General features: G+C 39.0%; 2 protein-coding genes across 4 annotated transcripts; both read right to left on the bottom strand.

Moving 5' to 3' along the window:
- Window positions 1-29: 29 nt before the first annotated feature.
- p4ha1a (prolyl 4-hydroxylase, alpha polypeptide I a) lies at window positions 30-11,154 on the bottom strand. Of its 3 annotated transcripts, XM_053511403.1 has the most exons (16): window positions 11,084-11,154; window positions 9,824-9,911; window positions 9,572-9,668; window positions 7,798-7,949; window positions 7,572-7,709; window positions 7,194-7,445; window positions 6,693-6,892; window positions 6,417-6,593; window positions 6,073-6,143; window positions 4,059-4,124; window positions 2,846-2,945; window positions 2,589-2,642; window positions 1,822-1,887; window positions 1,651-1,719; window positions 1,475-1,571; window positions 30-1,265 (listed from the first exon to the last, which is right to left on the bottom strand). In XM_053511403.1, exons 1-16 carry the CDS (start codon window positions 11,084-11,086, stop codon window positions 1,198-1,200), a joined length of 1,698 nt encoding a protein of 565 aa, XP_053367378.1. In that variant the 5' UTR covers window positions 11,087-11,154; the 3' UTR covers window positions 30-1,197. The 3 variants fall into 3 exon arrangements, with proteins under 3 accessions (XP_053367378.1, XP_053367377.1, XP_053367376.1); XM_053511402.1 differs by lacking the exon at window positions 4,059-4,124; XM_053511401.1 differs by lacking the exon at window positions 6,073-6,143 and having other exon boundaries at window positions 4,059-4,129.
- Window positions 11,155-13,166: 2,012 nt separating this feature from the next.
- Window positions 13,167-16,356, bottom strand: dnajc9 (DnaJ (Hsp40) homolog, subfamily C, member 9). Its single transcript, XM_053510965.1, has 6 exons — window positions 16,076-16,356; window positions 14,872-15,050; window positions 14,610-14,750; window positions 14,275-14,529; window positions 14,109-14,192; window positions 13,167-13,984 (listed from the first exon to the last, which is right to left on the bottom strand). Exons 2-6 carry the CDS (start codon window positions 15,043-15,045, stop codon window positions 13,880-13,882), a joined length of 759 nt encoding a protein of 252 aa, XP_053366940.1. The 5' UTR covers window positions 15,046-15,050; window positions 16,076-16,356; the 3' UTR covers window positions 13,167-13,879.
- Between the last annotated feature and the right edge of the window lie 4,026 nt (window positions 16,357-20,382).

Genomic DNA, 20,382 nt, shown 5'->3' with positions numbered 1-20,382 from the left:
AAAATATAAATCAAACAGGAAGAAATTAGGATTCCTTAAATAGAATTTAATAAAATATATAATTCATTTTAGCTTTGTTGACATTGGACCAGCTTTATTTCTATTAAAAATCCAAGTCAATCCTACAAACTTTTATCATCTTTCTTTAGAAAAACAGCTGGACAAACCAGTGGTAGAAGCATAAATTAAAATGATCACAATTTTATTACTTATTTTTATTTAATTACCCATATACGAGTGTGCATTTGCCTTGTCACAGATTAGGTGTAAATTTTTACGAGAATAAAAGGTAATAAACAGATCAGAGAATTCTTTATTTCTGTAGTTCACACATAACACAAATCTTAAGTTACATGATTTGACTACATGAAATAAAAAATAAATAGAGGCTTTTGTTTCCTGGTCAGATAACTGGAGTAAAAGATCTATAATTGGAGTCATGTGCAGTGAGTGAGTGTTACAGTCTCGCTTTTATAACCAAGAAAGACCAATATAAAATAAAGAAATGCTTACACACCCTTTGAGGTAAATAGCACAATAAAACTTTTTTCATACACTGTTTCCAACAAAGATTTGTATATCCAGTGGAGATTTTCATTTGAGGAAAGAGAGATCTTAAACATGCAACCTTTGGTTTCTGATATTAATTTGTTTGTTGCGGTGTGAACGACCTCAAGTCTAACCTGGTGTCAATATCATGGAAGTGTTTTTCAGAGCGAGAGAGAGAGATTTACCTCAGCACGCACATACACATACAATAGAGTAAGCAAGGTATTGCAAAGTACGTCATGGCTCAGTTAATGATACTGGACACAATTGTGAGTATAGTGAGTTTTTACTCACTACATTTAAAAGAGAAAATGCAAGTTTAGATTTAAAATGGCTTATTTGTTATTTTTGAGCTCTGTGGCCACTGATCAGCGCTGGGGATTCTCCCCATAGCACCTCAGCTATATTAAGACCAGGATAGATGGAGTGTCATGGAGGACAGCTTTCTTTTCTGCAGCTATTTTGAGCAACAATAAAAGGCACCGATGGCATCAATGTAATCTGTTGGCAGACACACACACATTTAAATAAAAAAACAAACTGTTTGTTCAAGGCAAATGTAAATGGGTGGGGCTGTGGATTTCACCCATGGTTCCTGAACGGACACAAGTGAGGCGGAAGAGGAGGGTGGGACGATGAAAGCGATCATCAGTCTGCCTTAAGGAGACAGCGTCTTCTGAACTCCTGACCCCTTTCATGGATCCACTTGTTAGAAACTTCATAAGAAAGGCAAATAAAGAAAGATGTTATTAAAAATCTACAAGCTCAGAATTTCTTTTTTTGTATATCACTGGAAGATACATGATAATATTAAAGATTAATATACAAACTGTTCAGGGTAAAGGTTACCTTCAAAATAATAATGGTAATAAAAAAAAGATCTGAAATAAAATCTACCAATAAAGATGATTCTTAGGTCACTTACCCCACTTATTGCCCATAAGCACAGGGCATGCAGCGTGCCTCGTGCTGTAGTCTCCCTCCCCGCTTGGAAACAGGTTATACCAGAACACCGCTGTACCCTGGAGTTTAAAAAACAAACAAAGGTTGACCAAAACTGGTGTAATCAAGACATCTTGTTCCAGAAGCATAAACACAAACCTTCATTGGCTTTACTGCTGCTCCTACTTCTGGGAAGACTGTGGCTCCCCCTGCTGCCACATCACTCATCTACAGAAGAAAAGTGTTGATGTTAAAGAGAGAACACTTCTTTGAAGTGTAATTAAAAAATTACAAATATAAAGGACAAATATACAGTTTTGAGAATCTTACATAGAAGAGCCAGGTGGCAATGCGGTTGCCCGTGCCCAGTTCCTTAAACGCGTCTGGCTCATCTTTCTATCAGTGATCACAGAGATTAGTTTAAGGTGGCTAACAAAACAAATAATTTAAAAACATATTCCACAACAATGGAATTATATGAACTAAGGAACACTAGTACAATTACATGGAAAATATTACTTCCATTCTGTTGAAATTATTCTGATTAGTGATTCCAACTTCAGTGCTTTCACAGACACTGATCCCATAAGATGTGCACATTTACAAAGCATTTAATCAGAATGGAACTTTTGAACAGTTGTTCTGACCGCTGTTCAGTGGAACTGGACATTTTTCAGAAGATTACGTGTTGTTTCTTCTGATTTTAAAGTTAGGTTTCGGCTTCCTAAACTATGATAAATCCTGCCTTCTGTGTTATGACTAGTTTGAATAATTCAGTCTAATCTATGATTGGTCGGATGTGAAATGTGAAATGCGCTGTTCTACTCCTTCTTCCAGGTGGGGCAAAAGAATATTTCTCTCTTGTTGGAATAAATATAATCAGATCAAGTGTTTACATGGGAGATATTTACATATTTAAAGGATTATCAAACGTCTATGCCACACCTAATACTGTCGGATCGGATCACACTGTTCCCATTGAGAAGTTTAGATGATGCATTTTTATTCACACTGCTCCATTATTTTGATTGTTGTGAAATATTAGGATCCATGTTAACAAAAAAGCTGTTTAAGAGTAAAATGAAAACTTTGTTTACCCGTCCAAAGTCAAAATGTGGCTCATACTGGCCTCCAACGCCATAATTAGCCACCTAAGAGGCATAAAGAAAGATGTAATATGCAAGATAAAATGGTATACAGTAGGAAAGCATGCACCTGAGCTCATTTGGAGAACCACAAGTTTTTTTTGTTGTTTTTTTTTAATCCTGGCCATTTTGGAAATGATCAAAATGACAGATTCACTAACACTAGTGTGCATGCCACCCCCCTCCCCCCCCACCCCACACACACACACCTGTAGCTCCTCTGCTGTTTTGACATCCAAACCTGTGATATCCTCAATTCTCTGATTGATGCGGTCGACCACTGGGTGTTCATATGCTGCTAACCAGGCACTGCAAGAACAAAACCATAAATCAGCTTTTGCTCTGAATCAGTATGAAAGGGTCACAATTATGGTCGAGGATTACTATGACTTGTGACCCACAAAGCATTGTTAAAAGTGCTATACAAATAGAACTGAAATAAAACTGAATTGATTAGTAGTGGATATTCTTAGTATATGACAAAAGAAACCTTACTAAATGAATTTCTGTCAAATAAGTAATGTTTATTTTAATATTTATTATACAAAATAAAATAAAAAATTTGTACATTTTTTAATAGTGGAACGATCCTTTCGGCCAAGAGTATAGAAATGGCAGCATGGTGATGAGGTTTAAGTTGGATTAATTATATTTGGGCAGTGTATCGGTGTATCGCTTCCAATTCTGTCAGATGAGTCAAATGTACAATGTGTTTTTGATGAGAGAGGAAAGGCTCTCTGACTCGCTCATCTGCATATAGTGATAACTGACACACTGTTCAGAATCCCTGGATGAACTGCATTTACAAATTGATCAATATTGACATTAATCCAGTTCAGACAGGTTTAACAAAGCAGTGTAAACCCATTAAATATCCGGTTGCTAAAAGGTCAAAGGCCATGACTGTGGCATGGTTAATGGGAAGATGGTTTAATGAGTTTAGAAACTGCTGATCTCTAGACTTCACAGACTTTAATCTTTGTTGCTGTCAAAGGGCAGAGAAGAATGACGAGACTGTATATTATTTTAAAGACAATTATTATCCTCTCGGCGCTTATATCATGAACATTACAGAATGATTGTGATTGAAAACTTTACAAAGTGTTTGTTTCATCTCAGTTTGTTTCATCTCGGCTTACATCTCTGTTTTTATTTCAGAGCAAATTCTGACTTTTTCTTTCCATGTTGTAAAGAAATTACATACAATACAGACAACTACGGAAAAGTTAAAAGAGACTAGAAATGCAGAAGAAGAAGAAGAAGAATGAGGGTGAGAGAAATAATGAATAATTATAATATTCACCAACCAACAGTCACTATGAAACAAAATGGACGATATTCAAGTTAATATAATGGACTCCTATGTCATAATAGGAAAAGAAACAGACACCTGCTTTCTGCACTTCACCTTTAGCCCCTTACCTCTTGGAGACTCTGTACTGAGCTGTGGTGAGTTGCCCTGTTTGGGGATCATGCACGGTGGCACGCCTGAGCTATAGAGAAAACACAGCGGAATACAGAGAGAAAGAAGAAGGAAAAGAGTAAGAGAAAGCATGCTCAATAAGACTTCCCATTAAATCTTATTTGGGGAGCAGCACCTGCTTAAGCTCATCTGCTGTTAAGAGGAGTTTTGCCATGTTAATATAGCTCAACCTGTGTGTTAAGATACCTAGAGATTCTCTATGGGGTTCAGGTCAAGTGAGTTGGCTGGCCAATATTATAGTCAGCACGTTAACCAGCAAACAGTAATTTTGGTTCTATAGCCAGGTGCTAAGTCCTGCTGGAAAAGGAAATCAGCATCTCCGTAAAGCTTGTCAGCAGACAGAAGCATGAAATGCACTGAAATCTCCAGGAATAAAATGCCTGTGTTGACTTTGGACTAAGACACAGTAGAACAACACCAGCTGATGACACCCATCATTACTGCCTAATGAAAACTTCACATCGCACCTCAAGCAACCTTGATTCTTTACGAAATTTAAATACCATATTTGGCAAAGCACAAACATATATCAGTGAGTGTGGTGTAAAGTGCTCGGCCATATGTGACAGGAAGACAAGAGGAGAGATAGCATAGATTGAAAATAACCGGTAATAAATAAGTAAGCAAAACTGACTATGTTGTTCTGATTAGATAGTTTTAACTGGTTTGCTGAAGTAGTTATCTATAACGTTTCTTGTTAGATCTGCAACATGTCAAGCGGCGTTTCTTTAGATGGGGGGGGGGGGGGGGGTGTTAAGCTAACATACCATTTTGTTTTTGGCATACAGTACCTCAGAGAAAATTTTTATAATACTTGTTGTTGATATATACACATTATATGAACAAAAGTATTTGAATTCAGGTGTTACAATCAAGCTTCTTATCCCCAGTGAAGGACAATTTTAATGCTTCAGCATACCAAGACATCTTGGACAATGCTATACTTCAACTTTGTAACAGTTTGGGGAAGGACCTTTTCTATTGCAACAAGACATGGTTTGATGAGTTTGGTGTGGAAAAACTTGACTAGACCACACTGGGCCCAGAGCTCCACCCCATCGAGCACCTTTAGGATGAACTGGAACAAAGATTGTGAGTCAGGTTTTCTCATCCAACATCAGCGCTACAGTGATACAGTAATAAATGCTCTACAGAATGAATGGGCATGAATTCCCACAGAAACACTCAGAAATCTTGTGTACGGCCTTCTAAGAGGAGAGGAAGCTGCAAAAGGGCATACTGAAGTGTATGTATTTGGACACAATGTCATTGCAGGTTTGGCCAAATATTGTGTGTTCCTGTATTATGCGACTAGAAATAGTTCACATACACACAATAATCTCCTTTGAACAGTTGATATTGAGATGTATCTGCTACTTATGCTCTGTAAAGCAGCAGAGGTGCTGTTTGTTAATTGGTGATTTCTAAGGCTGGTAACTCTACATGAACTTCTCCTCTGCAGCAGAGGTACAGTTTTGATCTTGCGTTCCTGGGCAGGTCTTCATGAGAGACAGTTTAATCATGGAGCTTGATGAGTTTTGCAAATACACTTGACAATACTGTTCTTGCAAGAACTGTTCCAGCTGACCTTCAGACCTTAAAATAAAACCTGACTGTTAATTAATGAATTAATTAATTACATAATTCCAGTTATTTCATAGTTTTGAAATGTCTAGTATTGTTCTGAAATGTGTGTATAGTGTGCTATATATATATATATATATATAAATATAAATCTCATATATTCATAATAATAAATGTAATGCGTGTATATTTCTCAATGACAACATGGCGTGTTATGGTTGGAGTGGATAAACCTCAACACCAACATATCCAGAAGTATACAGTGCCCCTTGTACTGTGTCCTGTCTTGCTAAAGTTGCTGAGGTAGAATGTGTTGAAAAGACGTGTCTGGATGACTGGCATTGCCTGTGGTGCCTATAGGCGTCTTACCTCTTGCTGATACGATAGTTGGCGGTCTCCAGTACACCAGTGACAGGGTTGGAAATGGTGGCTCGGCGCAGCTGTGAAGCCAACCGGCCGAGAGGAGACGAATTACTCACTACTAGTACAATTATGTACATCGGCTTGGGGATTACCCAGAACACTAAACCTCAATGAGCCTCATTTACAGTATCCATAAAAAAAATAAAAAATAAAAATTATATATATATATATTTAAATATATATATATAACTGCACTAAAGCATTATTTTAGAGCATGTTATAACATTTTAAAGCTAACCAAATTGACAATAATAATAGTTAATTATAGTTGTAGATTTTGTTGAACTCACCCTGGGCTTGGCCAGTTCCTTGATTTTTTCCATCTCCTGTTCACTGATGACGTTGTGGAAGCGTACAATGCGTGGCCGGTCCCACTCATCCTCCTGTTTTACAGGGCCCAGGATGTAGAACGGGTGCTTGTTGTTGTTAAAGAAACGGCAGAAGAGCCGGCTCTGCTTGCGTGGAGTCTGTGTGGTGCGAGTTTATCAGTCACCGTGTAAGAAATCAGAAAACAAACAAACAATATATATTGATTATAAAGTTTTTATAAACTAAGGGAAACTTACCAGCCTGATTCCTTCGCCTCTGCAAAGCTGCTCATATTTTCCCTTTTCTGTAAGAAAATCCTCATTCCCATCCACCTCCCTCTTCTCTTGCTTCTTTTCCTTCTCCCCTGTTCCACTTCGCTCTGACTCAGCTTTTCTCTGCTTGGCCAGCTGGTATTCAAAATACTTCAGGTTGCCATTGGCTCTCTGATGAGCTGGATCTGTACAGTAAAAAAGGATTACATGAGCTGTTAGAAGAAAAATCACATCCTGAAAGAACCAAATTGAGCTCCAAACAATTTCAAAATGAAATGTTAATTATAAATATCCTGCAAATCATACACTGTCTGCATTAAAAGATGTTTCATACACACTCCTAAAACAGTATGCACATTGTCTCCTCTGAGAGAATGATTCAGTTCTTGACAACTGTAAAACTATCACTTGTTTATTTTGTTTAAGATCCAATGCTCCAGTGAAATCTGAGTAAAAATATGCAACATGGGTTAAAACAGGCCTTACCTAGTTTAAGCAGTCTTTTGGTTTGCTCCAGAGCTTTCTCTAGCTCCCCCTGCTGATATATAGAGTAGCTCAGGTAATCCAGAACAGTCACAGCATCAATACTTGACTCCTCACCCTCATCCAGCTGTCTCAGAGCCTGTGTCATCCACAGCTCTGTGTGATAATAATCTGCTTCAGAGTATGCAATCTTGCCCAACTCGAAACAGTCCTCCACTGTCAGGGTGCTCTTATATGGCAAATTGCCAGCCATACCTATGATAAAACATTTGTAGCAAACCTCAAAAAATATATAATATTGCTATTACATAATTCAGAAGGAAGTGTGAAGCAGCTGGTGTTATTATTGTCAATAAGCCCCCAACTTCAAGTCATACTCACCGGGAAGATTTCCAGTGGAAATAGCGTGCGTCTCAAGCTTATAGGTGTCCTGAAGCCGGAGCAGAGCTTTGGCTGCTCCTGCCTGGTCTTCATCGCTGGGGAAGTATTGTCGCTGGATAGTTAGGTTGGAGATAAACCCTGTTTAGGGTGAGACATTTGTTATTCTCACATTTACCTTTAGTGTTGCAGACAGTGTTTTATTTCAGACAATTGATACAATACTGACCATCGGACATGTCTTTAAGCACCAGGTCTTCTACTTCACCCCACTCGGTGTTCAGCCTTTTCATCAACTTGAAGGCGTTAACTGGGTGACCAAGGAAGCCCTCAGGATCGTATGTAGCAGTGGCTGTCAGGGTCTCCATCTTCTCAACCCAGCTAAAAAAAAAATGTACACCTCCATAAAATTTAACTAATCTCAATTATAAAGCTTTTTCTGTTAGCATAAAACCACTTTAATAGAGGTTAAAGTTTTTGTCATGTTTCAGCAGCTTGAAATTCAATAAACAGATTATTCCGTTATTAAAGCAGTCTCTTTCCACTTCGTCTGCTGGCTAAAGTGAAGCCTTTTCTATCAGGCAGCGACCTGGAAAAGGCGATACATGCTTTTATCAGATCCAGATTGGATTACTGTAATGCACTTTATATCGAAGTTAATCAGTTCTCTTTCCCCTCCCTCTCGCCTTCAATTAGTTCAACCGCCGCTGCTTGTCTCTTAACCAATACTTTCAAATGTGATTACATAACTATAACTATGGGATAACATAACAATCCCATTTTCTATTCTCTCCACTGGATTCTGGTACATAGAGAATCAAGTGGTAATAGAAATCATTGATGTTTGTTTTTAAAGCCCTACATGGCATTTTTCAATTGAAATGCTCATAACATTAGCTGTCGAAAATTTTGGCAAAATCAAACGAAACAAAGATTTTGTAACGAGCATCAGTACAAGGGGTATAGAATTATAGAATTCTTTCTTTCTTTTTTTTTTAAATTCTTTTTCAGCAAATTTGAGACAACACACTTTGTTTTTTTGTTTTTTTTTAAGTATTAAAAGTGTTTGTAAATGACACAATGCATTTCTTCACCATAAATATTAAATATCTTTTAAAGTAAACATCTGCAAATATTCAAATTAGATTATCCTAAAACAGCTCACGTCTATGAGTTTGTTGTCATTTAGTGATAAATTTTGCTAACTGTATTTCAGTCTTCTTAAGTACACGTATGTAACGCAGGCAATGTGTACATTAGCCATAGCAGTGGTACAAATTAGACTGCTGATAAAATGCTGATAAATTATAAAAATGTATCTTTTAACTGTAATCTCAGAGTAACTAATCAGAGAAGAGTTCTTAGTTCTCACATTCAATTGGATATAGAAGGGGGGATCTGTCGGAAAATGACAGGAAGAGCTTAAGTCACATTACAACTACCTCACTAAGATGGCCACTGTATAGCCATGTATAATAAATAATGTCATTTAACAGAACAGCACTATGTGTTTCATGTTTAATTTCAGTTCTCTTGGCTTACAAAGCACATTTGCCTTTTTAGAAAAAATGGCTCCACTCGGAAACCATGAAGATGAGCTTGAACAGCAAAAATGCGAATGAAGTGCATTGATGACTTAAGAGTGCAATCACTCTGATTTTAGTTTCAGAACAGTTCTAGGGACGCAAACCTCAACAAACTGGACTTCATCTTAACTAAACATATGTTATACAGTTGCTGTAGAAGAAATGTATTTATCTGTTATCACTCAAATCTGGATGGGTTCGATTTTAAGTCTAATTCTTCTCAGGGTTTCTTCCTTATGTGATGAACAGGCTAATAAAAACTGAACATCACATGCTTTTTTTATTTTAAAGAATTTCTGTTCATCACAAATAATGCTGTATGCTCAAAGGCTGGAACTGTGTCTGCTCAACAGAACCAGGTTTCGCTCAGAAAAAAGAAAATAAAGATTTCTAAGGGGGGTGCAGTCTGTGACTTACTGTTTGACCTGCTGCAGCTTGCCCTCTTCAGCTCTGATGTAGTCTTTCAAAGAGGTCACCAGGTCCTTCTCCATAAATAGCAGGTCTGTCATTTGTCCTGTTGAGAGAAAAAAAAACAAAGTAGAAAAACATTCTTTTTTTTGTATAGCACTTTTAACAATTGTCATTGTCACAAAGCAGCTCTACACAATTAAAGGAAATTATGGAAATGTGAAAAAGAATAAGTTGATATTAATAATTACCGATACTGACCAATAGAAGTGTAGAAGTCATTGTGGGCAAAGCAGTTGTGGAGAAGTGAGCTGATCAGCAACACACACCATATGCTCCGTGTCTCCATCTATACACACACACACACACACAAAAAGAGAGAGAGAGAGAAAGAGAGAGAGAGCTTGTTAGTACACGCTGTACCTTCATCTACATACAGGTTATTCCTTCTGGGTGTGGGCCGGTAGCTGGCTACGGAGCAACAGCAGGTCACAGCTCAATCATTGTAGGACTGTAAGGGTTACTGCAAGTGTCAATGCATTAATGCAGACAGCCCTAATGCAAACAGAAAAATTGTTTTAACCTCTGTCTGTCTGTCTGTCTGTCTGTGTGTGTGTGTGTGTGTGTGTGTGTGTGGGCGGCATGGTGGCGAAGTGTTCACATTTCACCTCCAGGCTCTGGGTTCGATTCCCACCTGCATATGGAGTTTGCATATTCCCCCAACGCTTGGAGGTGTACCCCACCTCGTACCCTAAGTCTCCTGGAATAGGCTCCAGCCCCCCCCCCCCACGACCCTGTATACAGGATGAAACAGTATAGACAATGAGAATGTCTATAATGAGAATGAGTTCTCAATGAGTATAGACAACAAATACACGCATGGACACACAAACACACACACACACACACACACACACACACACACACAAGCTCCAGGATTGAGTCACTTTCTTGTCACCATGCTGGAATTGACTCAGAACCGACTGCGGACTCGATCCCAGGCCAAACCTCCTGTCAAACCTCATCAAACAGGACAGAATGCAAAGTTCCAGGACAATCCTACAGTGTGCAGGAGTAGATCAGTAAGTAAGGTCTTGGGCTGCTGATCAGAAGGTCACAGGTTCAAATCCCTGCGCCACCAAGTTACCACTGTGTTGCCCCTCAATGAGATAAAACTCTGGATAAAGTGTCTCCGCCAACTGTGCAGTGGGGAGGAGCCACGTCCCTGACCTGCCACACCGGCACCACATTCTGGCCCAAATAGATGTGCGGAGTCTAAACCACACCCCGCTCGTGCTCTTACACTGAGCTCCAGGACACTGCGTGAATACTGCCACGCGCGCACACACACACCGGGGGGGGTGTTTGTAAACATAACAGTACAGTAAAGCTGGAAAAGCCCCTCCTGCTCTCTCTTTCACACACACAGATGCGGAGATATTTCTCAGACTCAACAACAATTTGTTCCGTCGCTTGTGTCGCATTTAAACAGAAATAATCTGAACGGAACATGAAACTTACCATCACGTTCCTTCCCGAACCCCTGGGATAACTCAGAACTCTTCCTCCACCCTTAGCCGAGCGGGTGTAAGAAGAGCAGTGTTGCATAAAGTCGCCCTCTGCTGGCAAAAAGAAGATCCTGCACCGTCACACAAAGCCACAAACAGGGACATGGCCCTGAGGTCGGGGCAGTTTATGCAGTCTGTCCTCTACATGTTTCCCTGTTTCGTGCTCACCATCACACAAGGTTAAACAAAGAAATCCTTACTTTATCTACAATTTGTGGATTTTTTTTATTGGACAGTTTTTCACTACTCCAAAAAGTAGGCGGCGCTGTAATCGCATTTTCCATCTTTGTGCATTCGACCTGCGAAGTGGGAAAAAAAACTGTCCAACTTTTGTTAGTTATATTGCCATGCTGGCGTGACGTCACTCCGTAAGCGAGAAGGAACTCGTAATTGAAGACTCCGAAAGGGTGAAAAAGTCGGAATATCAATTTGAGATGCATCTACTTTGTTCTTTACTACTCGGAGGTGGGAATTGCGGCTTCAAGTTAAACCTGGTGTCAAAGTAAATAAGCAAAAATAAAGCAGAGACTTGAAAACCAGGCGTTAATCTGAGCAAACACAGTGATGCATTTTAATTCCCAGAAGGTTAATCTTAAACAGTTTATCTAAAATCTATAAATGTTTTCAGTTAATCAGTGCCATTTATTAAGTCTGTACAAAACATAGTAAATAGCCTAATTACAGTACAGCTACATGAGATTGTAAAGTTTTCAGATGTGACTAGTAATCCTGCTACACTTGAACAGTATGTTATTACGATGTAATGTAAGTAGGATCTGCATGTAACGCAATACTTTTTGTGCAACCAACTTAATACATCAGTGACTCAATATAAATTCAGCTTAATATTCCATAATCGATTACCTCAGGTACAGTAGGTAAGGTTCTTCTCCACTGAACAGCCATAACATTAACATTACTACCATGTGAACTGAACAACATTGACCACCAACTACAAAGCATTAACTGGTGACAGAATCATGGAAATCAAAGGCTCATTTGTGCCTCGGTCTCATCACCACAGCTCACCCCACATGTGGCCCAGCAGGCATAGAGCCCCAGGCCACTGACGCAGCCTCCCAACTCTCTGGAACCCAGTCCAATTGAGCACCCAGAGGAAGTCCAATATCCCATAGGCCCCACAACTTACAGCACCCAAAGAACCCATCCAGTGTCCCGCCATCAGACACTACAGCACACTCACCGGCGTTCTGTGGAACCATGCCCCGAAAGGTCAGGTCGAGTTTAAAAAAATGTAAATTTTCCAATGAAATATTATTGTGATTTATTTATTTTTGGCCAGGCAGTGTCTATCAATGTACTTTATTGATCCCCGGGGGGGACCTTACTTGTCCCAAATGCAATTTTAATTGCTTTAGAAAAGCGTAACCGCCTTGGAAATGTTGTTTGGTGTTTGGGTCAGAGCTCATGGTAGAGTCTTTGACAAAACCATTATTTCACGTGTTACTACAAAAACAATAGCCTTTAACAATCCTACTACCCACAACCACATGATGAACAGAATGGAGTCAAAGCCTTTTCAGAAGAGTGAAGTCTGTTGTTATAGCAAAAAGTAAACTATGAATGAACACATTTTAATAGAGGATATACTGAATCTTTAAAATGTGCTAGAAAGCACACCAGAAACCCTACGGATTTCACATCACAAAATTTCAAAAATGTGCTTACATTTTAACATGGAACTGTGCAGAATCTTGAATACTCAACATGCTAAACATTTATTATTTTTTTATTTGAAATATTTTTAAAAAATCATTTATTTCCAGTAATAAAAAATCCTGGATTTTTAAACGTCATCGTGACAACTTTGAAGCAATAAATTATATAACTAACTAAAAGTGTCATTCCCTGAAAAATGTACACTTCACTTACCTCAGCAATCCAGGGAAAAAAGTAGTTCACAACTGTGTCTGTCACCAAGAATCTTTTTACTCTTTAAAAAACATTAATGCGTTGAGCAACCATTTTGGTTTCAATGTTCATTCGTGTAAATGCTGTTTAGTTATACATGACCATTTCAAAGAAAAAGTTACCTTTATTACATTTAGACATTGTCTAAAACAATAAACACAAGTGCCACAAAAAGTGAATAAAGAATTGATAAAGAAAAATAGGAACATTTAGAACCAACTTAAAATAGCATCCATACTGGACAGAAATACAAATTAATGTTTTGGCGTTACACACTTGCCTTTGTTTATCGACTGAATTATACACATTTAATATAGTTACTGTTTTATTTGTACATAATTAAGTTACAATAGTAACATGTAAGTACCTGAATAATTTCTTGAGGGTTTACATGTTGTACAGCTGTTCGTAGATAATAAAGACACCCCACAAACCCTACGGATTTCACACGACTCCATCCATAGCAGATCTCTAATGATCTAATACTAAAGCCCTGACAGTAACTGCGCCCGCCTTTCACTAACATTTAACACCGCAGGCATAATTTGAAAGCATTTTCATTAAGATGCTGACATGCAAAAGTCAAATTATCTTAGATAACATCAGTTGTGTCAATGATGATAATTTATAACTCAACACAGCGAATCAGAAGCGGATTTAATTTAGTGCTATAGATCTGCAATATGGAATTACTGCATCACCAACTACGAGTGAAGAAAAAAAGCTACAAGACTGTCTTATATGAAGAAGTAAGAGGGAAAAAAAAACAACATTCAACAAAAGCTATGTCCTGTTTAATATGTACATCGTAACAGTTTCAGTTTTTCTTTGCCTTTTTGCCCTTGGAAGACTTCTTGCAGTATTTGGCTTCCAAATCTGAGAGGAACGAGTTAAAGTCTTTTTCTTTGGACTTCTGTCTTTGCTAGAGATAAAAATAAAAATGAGAGAGATAGATATCTATATAATTATAAACAAGTAATAATTACAAAGGCATGGGTGTGGCAAAGTCTGTAATAATTAAATGTTAGCTATTCAACAAATCTCACCTGGATCATGGCCACTAGGCTATCCTCTGTATTCAGCCCCATCTCTTTTTGGAGCTCCTCTGCTTCCTGCTGCTCCTTTTCTGCCTGAACGACACAGATTCATAATGTTAATAGTACGCACAAAACGCGCTCCACATGTTATCTAGATTAAGGGCGAATCACTGACCTTCCTCCTGCGAGTGGCCTTTTTCTTGGCGCTTTCATGAGTAAAGACTCTGTATCCTGGCACGTCTTTAGCATCCACTGCTTTTTGCAGGATGTCCCGCACACGAGGCTCGTCATCATGACTACAGCACAACGCTGACTCCATAATGCGGTCCATGTCTCCCTCGTGCAGCAGGTAGAGCCTCTTTAAGTCCTGCTTCTCTTCATCCGAGCCCTTATATTGTTTCTCAAAGTCAATGAGGTCCTGCACAGTTATCTGAGACAAAACAGGCAAATAAACTAAAACAGGTTGTTAAACTCTCAATCCATAACTTCTACTTAAGGTCAGTAACCTACTTTTGGAAACAGCCTTCTCCAATGTTCTTCCCAGTTACGTTCTTGGTTGAGGGAATCCGACTCATCATCCACTACACCCTGCTCATCATATTGAGCTCTCTGCTCCTTGTCACTCAACACAGCATACACTTTTCCTAGTACCTGTTAAGTGATACATATTTTAACTTTACACTTTAATATTTTATTCCATTTATTTATAGTACTTTACTGTTTCAGCTCCCAGAAGTATTTCTAAGAAAAGCATGAGACCTGAAAGTTCTACCTGAAACTTTTCGGTGGCCTGTTGATCTCCGGGCGCACGGTCTGGGTGAACCTGCAGGGAGAGTTTATAATAACCACGCCGTAGCTCCGCGTTCGACGCCTCCCTCGCCACACAGAGCACCTCGTAAAGGTTGGACGTATTAAACAGCTCTGCACATTGCTCCAACAAACCCATGGCTCCTGAAATAAATAGGAATAACTTGCGTCACTGATTTTAGTGAGACACCCTGTCCATGGCTTGCTTCAGTGTTAGGCATAGAAATAGTCACAGGGCTTATAAGTTTATAAGTAAGGCCTTTATTTGTCTCTTATACATTACTGCACATTAATTATTTCTTTGCATGTGCTATAATACGGCCTCCCTTGAGCGGGGTTGGGATAGGGTTAAGGGCCTTGCTCAACAATGCCAATGAGCTAGGTGCACAAGAAATAGTGGTTTAACCCACTAAGGAAACAGGAGTACACGGAGGAAATCCACTACGTGCAGGTACAACATGCAAACTCCATGTACACAGACCCCAGGCAGGAATCAAACTAAGGATACGCAGACCCAAGGTGGGACTCGAACCCAGACCCTGTGCCAGGACTTGCCAGGACACAAAGACTCGAGGTGGGATCCAAACTCAGACCCTGAAGGTGTGGGGCCACAGTACTAACCACTACACCACTGAAAGTGGGACCCTTTCTTAATACCATATAGTGTTTATATAGGAGTGCAGACTGATAGACTACAATCACGTGATTTATTTTACGCGTCAATTGTCTTTAGCGTCACTTCCTGTTTTTTCTCCAATAACGCAAATTTCGACAAATATGCAATATTTACACAAAAAAACTTATTCCGTGTATAGGCAAAAAATATTAGTTAAAAACTTTTAGCCAAATATATCTTTAAAATATCTTTCTTCTCCAGACTATAAAACGCAACAAACAAACAAAAATCTTAGTTCCTTTATATATATATATATATATATATATATATATATATATATATGTGTGTGTGTGTGTGTGTGTGTGTGTACAAGCTTTAGCCTAGCTTGGCTGTGTGGGCATGACATTTATTAAACTCCTTCATAAACACCTGCGGAATAAAAACCCAAAGCAACTTGCGGTTACCAGGGCAACAGTCCTGCACATTCACTCACTCACTTCTAACCTTTATCAGTCACATTATATAAAACAGACAGTGTTCGTGTTAAACTCACCCTGTAAATGAGTGTTTGCGTGTCCCGGGTCCGAGAGACTTTCACTAAACCTGCAACATCATTTAGCGCGCGCGCAATAGGGCGCGATACAAACCACACCTCAAGTATTACAAAGGGCGCTAGTGAGCGCCATAGAAACAACAAACATGAACTACATCACTACTACAAAAAATATCAGAATATGTCGTAATGTTTGTTGTGTCATAAAAACTTCATGTTTAACGTTAAATCATGAATAGTCAGTGCGCTGAACAGTGAAGCGTTTTTCTTAAAGTACTGCGCAGTGATCAAGGGAACGCGGTTTCAGATACGCCCAACAGCCTGTGTTCTTCTTCTGCGATGTTTTACGGTTTGCGGAGGAATTTTCCTGCCCCCTACAGTTTACGGGTAAAAACACACAAAAAAGACCCCAGAGGTGTTAAGCTATGCCTTTATTAAAATAAAAAAGGCTAAGCCTTTATCTGTCACACATACATTACTGCACAGTAAAATTCTTTCTTCGCATATCCCAGCATACCTGGGATCAAAGCTCTGGGTCAGCAACGACACAGCGCCCCGGAGCAGACAGGGTTAAGGGCCTTGCTCAAGGGCCCAACAATGGCAGCCTGAATGATGTGCACATTAGAGTGCTCCCTTTGGTAGGGCATTATCATCACCATCATCATCAGATGGTAAAATGTACAAAATGTTTTTTATTTGAATATTTCAAATAAAGTCATGGCTTGATCCACATGATACCTCCATATAATTCTCTTACTTACTCATTGTCCATACTGTACCTCTTTATACAGGGTTGCAGGGGCCTGGAGCCAATCCCAGGAGACTTAGGGCATGAGGTGAGGCACACACTGAATGGGGTGCCAACCATGGTAGAGCACACACACAAATACTCACACACTACGTGCAGCTTTGGAATGCCAGTTAGCCTAATCTACATGTCTTTGGACTGTGGGAGGATACCAGAGTACCCAGAGGAAACCCACCAAGCACTGGGAGAGCACACAGAGATGGAAATCAAACCATCCTTCAAAGCCTGGAGGTGCAAGGTGACCGTGCTACCCACTACACCACCGTGTCGCGTGGGCTTAACAAGTGTTGTAGAAATTCAGGCCTACTTGAGCCTCCAATAACTACTTGGACTCCATATTACCATCAATTAACATCAACTGTTATGCTGAACTGCCTGCCACCTAACACACAGTATGAATGCAGATCAATTCCTGCTCTCTGTTTCACCCAAATGAGGATGGGTTCCCTGTTGAGTCTGGTTCCTCTCATGGTTTCTTCCTATTACCATCTCAGGGAGTTTTTCCTTGCCACTGTCGCCCTCGGCTTGTTCATTAAGTACTATCTGACCATTTTGATTCATACACACTCACATTCCATACAAACTTAAATAATTCTTTTGATTGTGTAAAGCTGCTTTGCGAAAATAATAATTGTTAAAAGTGCTATACAAATAAAATTGAATGATACTCTGTCTAAGAGTCTAGAAAATACTAATTTGTTGGAAGAAAAATTTTGCAGCATTTCTTCCACTTTGTTAATCATGCAAATCTGCACTGTTACTTTATCGGCACCATGAAACTAAATCTTCAACTATAGTTAATCAGAATGTTTAACAAAGCTAAGCACAATACTTCTGCACCATGTTACTTAAGCTCAAATTTTACAGAATCAGGTATAGAGAGTGATTATTTGAGTTACTATGCCCTTCCTGTCTGCTCATTCTACTTTTATCCTCTTTATAACAAGGTGTTTCAGCCTGCAGTCTCTCAATGCCTGCCGTGTTTTTTCTCACACCATACTGTATAAAATCTAGAAATTGTTGTGTGTGAAAATCTCAGATGATCAGCAATTTCTGCAACACTCATAACGCTATGATTAAAGCCTTTGAGATCATAAATCAAGACCTTGAATTCTGAAGATTTCCACATATTCCCACAGATCAACTTAAATATATAATTTACTATAGAATATAGCAATGACCTTGCTATTATCTGTTAATCTGGTTTCATTATATTCACTATAAATTTTTTCACACGGAGGCCAAAAGTTTTGAGGGTAACACAAATATTAATTCTCACATTCTGCTGCTTCAGTGGCTTTAGATCTTTTTGTCAGATGTCACTCTAGTATACTGAAGTATAATTACAAGTGTAAGTGTCAGAGGCTTTTATTGACAGTTACATTAAGTTTATATAAAGAGTCAGTATTTGCAGATAAGAGTCAGTTCCTTCTTTTTCAAGACCTCAGCAATTTGCCCTGACATGCTGTCAATCATCTCCTGGACCACACCCTGACTGGTGTGTGTAATCAATGCTTTGAGTTTGTTGGAATTTGTGGGTGTTTGTTCGTCCACCCGCCTCTTGAAGATTGATTACAAGTTCTTAACAGGATTAAGGTCTGGGACGTTTCCTTCACATGGACCCAAAATTTCAATGTTTTGCAGCTCGAGCCACTTAGTTATCACTTTTGCCTCATGACAAGAAGCTCCATCATGCTGGAAAGGCATCGTTTTTGAATAGTTGGGAGAACTGTGGTTTAGAAATCTTTATTCATGACTGTGTTCTTAAGCAAAATTTCTCAGATACTGCCTCCAGAGGCTTGTACAGTGGCCACTATGCATGATTGCTTCATGCGCTTCACTTCTTACCCTGACACACCCATCGCTCTGGAACAGTCTTAATCTGGACTCATCAGGTCACATGACCTTTTTCTATCACTCCAAAGTCTAATCTTTATGCTCCCTAACAAACTAAAGCCTTTTTTTTAGTTTCTTCTCACTAACAAGTGATTTTCTTATGGACACACAGCTGTTCAGTCCCAGTCCTGTAAGTTCTCATTACATTATGTGTGCACACGCGTGTGTGGAAATGCTCTTACTTTCACTGTTGAACATAGCTCTGGTTTTTACTGTTAATTTTTTAACCATGCAACTTCACCAAGCATATAAATGGATGAGTTTCTGACTACATTTCTTCCATAAACTTGGTGGTTCTGCAGTGGTGGACAGTTTTTAACCCAGATGGTCATTAAAAACTCTTAGCTTTATGAAGCACTATATTTGCAAAATTTGACCAATCTGAAGCTGTAATTTTATTTTTTTGTCTAGTATAAGGGACCTAAGCAGAGTACTCTAACTGGTGTATTGTATGTTTGTACGTGTGTGTGTATGTGTAGTGCAGTGCTGGTAGGAGTGTCACTACATTTTTAAAAACGTTTGTACACGGAGTCAAAATCATTTCAATTATTGGCCACATTATACCTTGACCAATGTATGCTGGACAAAATGAAATGAGTTGATTAGACCAATAACACACCAACAGATCCTCTTCTCAATCGTCTTCATTCATCAGCACTGGCATCTAAAAAGTAATAAGTGTGGAGAAATCTATATATATATATATATATATATATATATATATATAAAAAAAAAAATTTGACAAAATATTGCGGTCCGAGTATTCCACTAGGAGACCTAGTTAGAGCAAAGTGTATGTGACTAGCCTCTAGTGAACAGTAGATGTGCTTAACAGGTCGCTCACTCACTGTCTATACCACTTTATTCTGTATTCAAAGTCGCGGGGAGGGTGCCAATCCACACGCACGCACACACCCTAATCTGCATGTCTTTGGACCGTGGAAGGAAACCGGAGTACCCGGAGGAAACCCACCAAGCACTGGGAGAGCACACAGAGATGGAAATCAAACGGAGCCTGGACGTGCAAGGTGACCGTGCTAACCACTTCACCACCGTGTCGCGTGGGCTTAACAAGTGTTGTAGAAATTCATCCCATCTCTCAGTCTGTCCTACTCAAGCTTACTCTGCTTCCCCATACAAAAAAAAAAAAAAAAACAAGTCAGTCACATTTCCCTGCCGTAGTACCCGCTCATAAATCTGCCAACTGGTGTGTTGATGCTTAATTTTCGAAGTATTGCTTTTCTTGTACATTCAATTTGATTTGCCTGGTTAATTTAACTTGTGGCTCGACATATAAAGTGGAAACAATCTGTCAGAGAGAGTTACCAACATGAACACCGCAAATTTTGTTAACATTAAAAATAAAAGTATAAAAGTGCTCTCAGTATGTCAGACAATTCTACCGGCATTTAAATCTCTACACAGGAAATGTTAGTAAAGTAGCACAGTTTAACGGCTATTTAAATAAAATGTTGGCAAGCGATAGGAAGTTCTGACAGGGTAGGGAAAAAAAGCCTGTAGAAAATCGGACTTACTCTTAACAGCAGCAGAAGTCTTAAATATAAAACATCACCTTTTTCATTGATCTGTTTTATATACATAC

This window comes from Clarias gariepinus, chromosome 14 (assembly GCF_024256425.1).
Source record: "Clarias gariepinus isolate MV-2021 ecotype Netherlands chromosome 14, CGAR_prim_01v2, whole genome shotgun sequence".
Lineage (NCBI taxonomy): Eukaryota > Metazoa > Chordata > Actinopteri > Siluriformes > Clariidae > Clarias > Clarias gariepinus.
The sequence above is the reverse complement of the archived record's forward strand: the minus strand, read 5'-3'. Positions and strand labels throughout refer to the sequence as shown.

Bases quoted from the DNA above. Each gene is read 5' to 3' on its own strand.
- p4ha1a (XM_053511403.1), bottom strand. The intron at 9,669-9,823 runs GTCAGTATCGGT...TTCTCTCAACAG, and splicing joins TGACTTCTACACTTCTATTG to GACAAATGACAGACCTGCTA. The intron at 6,144-6,416 runs GTGAGTTCAACA...TTGGCTTCACAG, and splicing joins AGGAACTGGCCAAGCCCAGG to CTGCGCCGAGCCACCATTTC.
- dnajc9 (XM_053510965.1), bottom strand. From the start codon at position 15,045: ATGGGTTTGTTGGAGCAATGTGCAGAGCTGTTTAATACGTCCAACCTT. The intron at 14,530-14,609 runs GTAGGTTACTGA...GTTTTGTCTCAG, and splicing joins GGAGAAGGCTGTTTCCAAAA to ATAACTGTGCAGGACCTCAT. The intron at 14,193-14,274 runs GTCAGTGATTCG...TGTGTCGTTCAG, and splicing joins AGGCCACTCGCAGGAGGAAG to GCAGAAAAGGAGCAGCAGGA.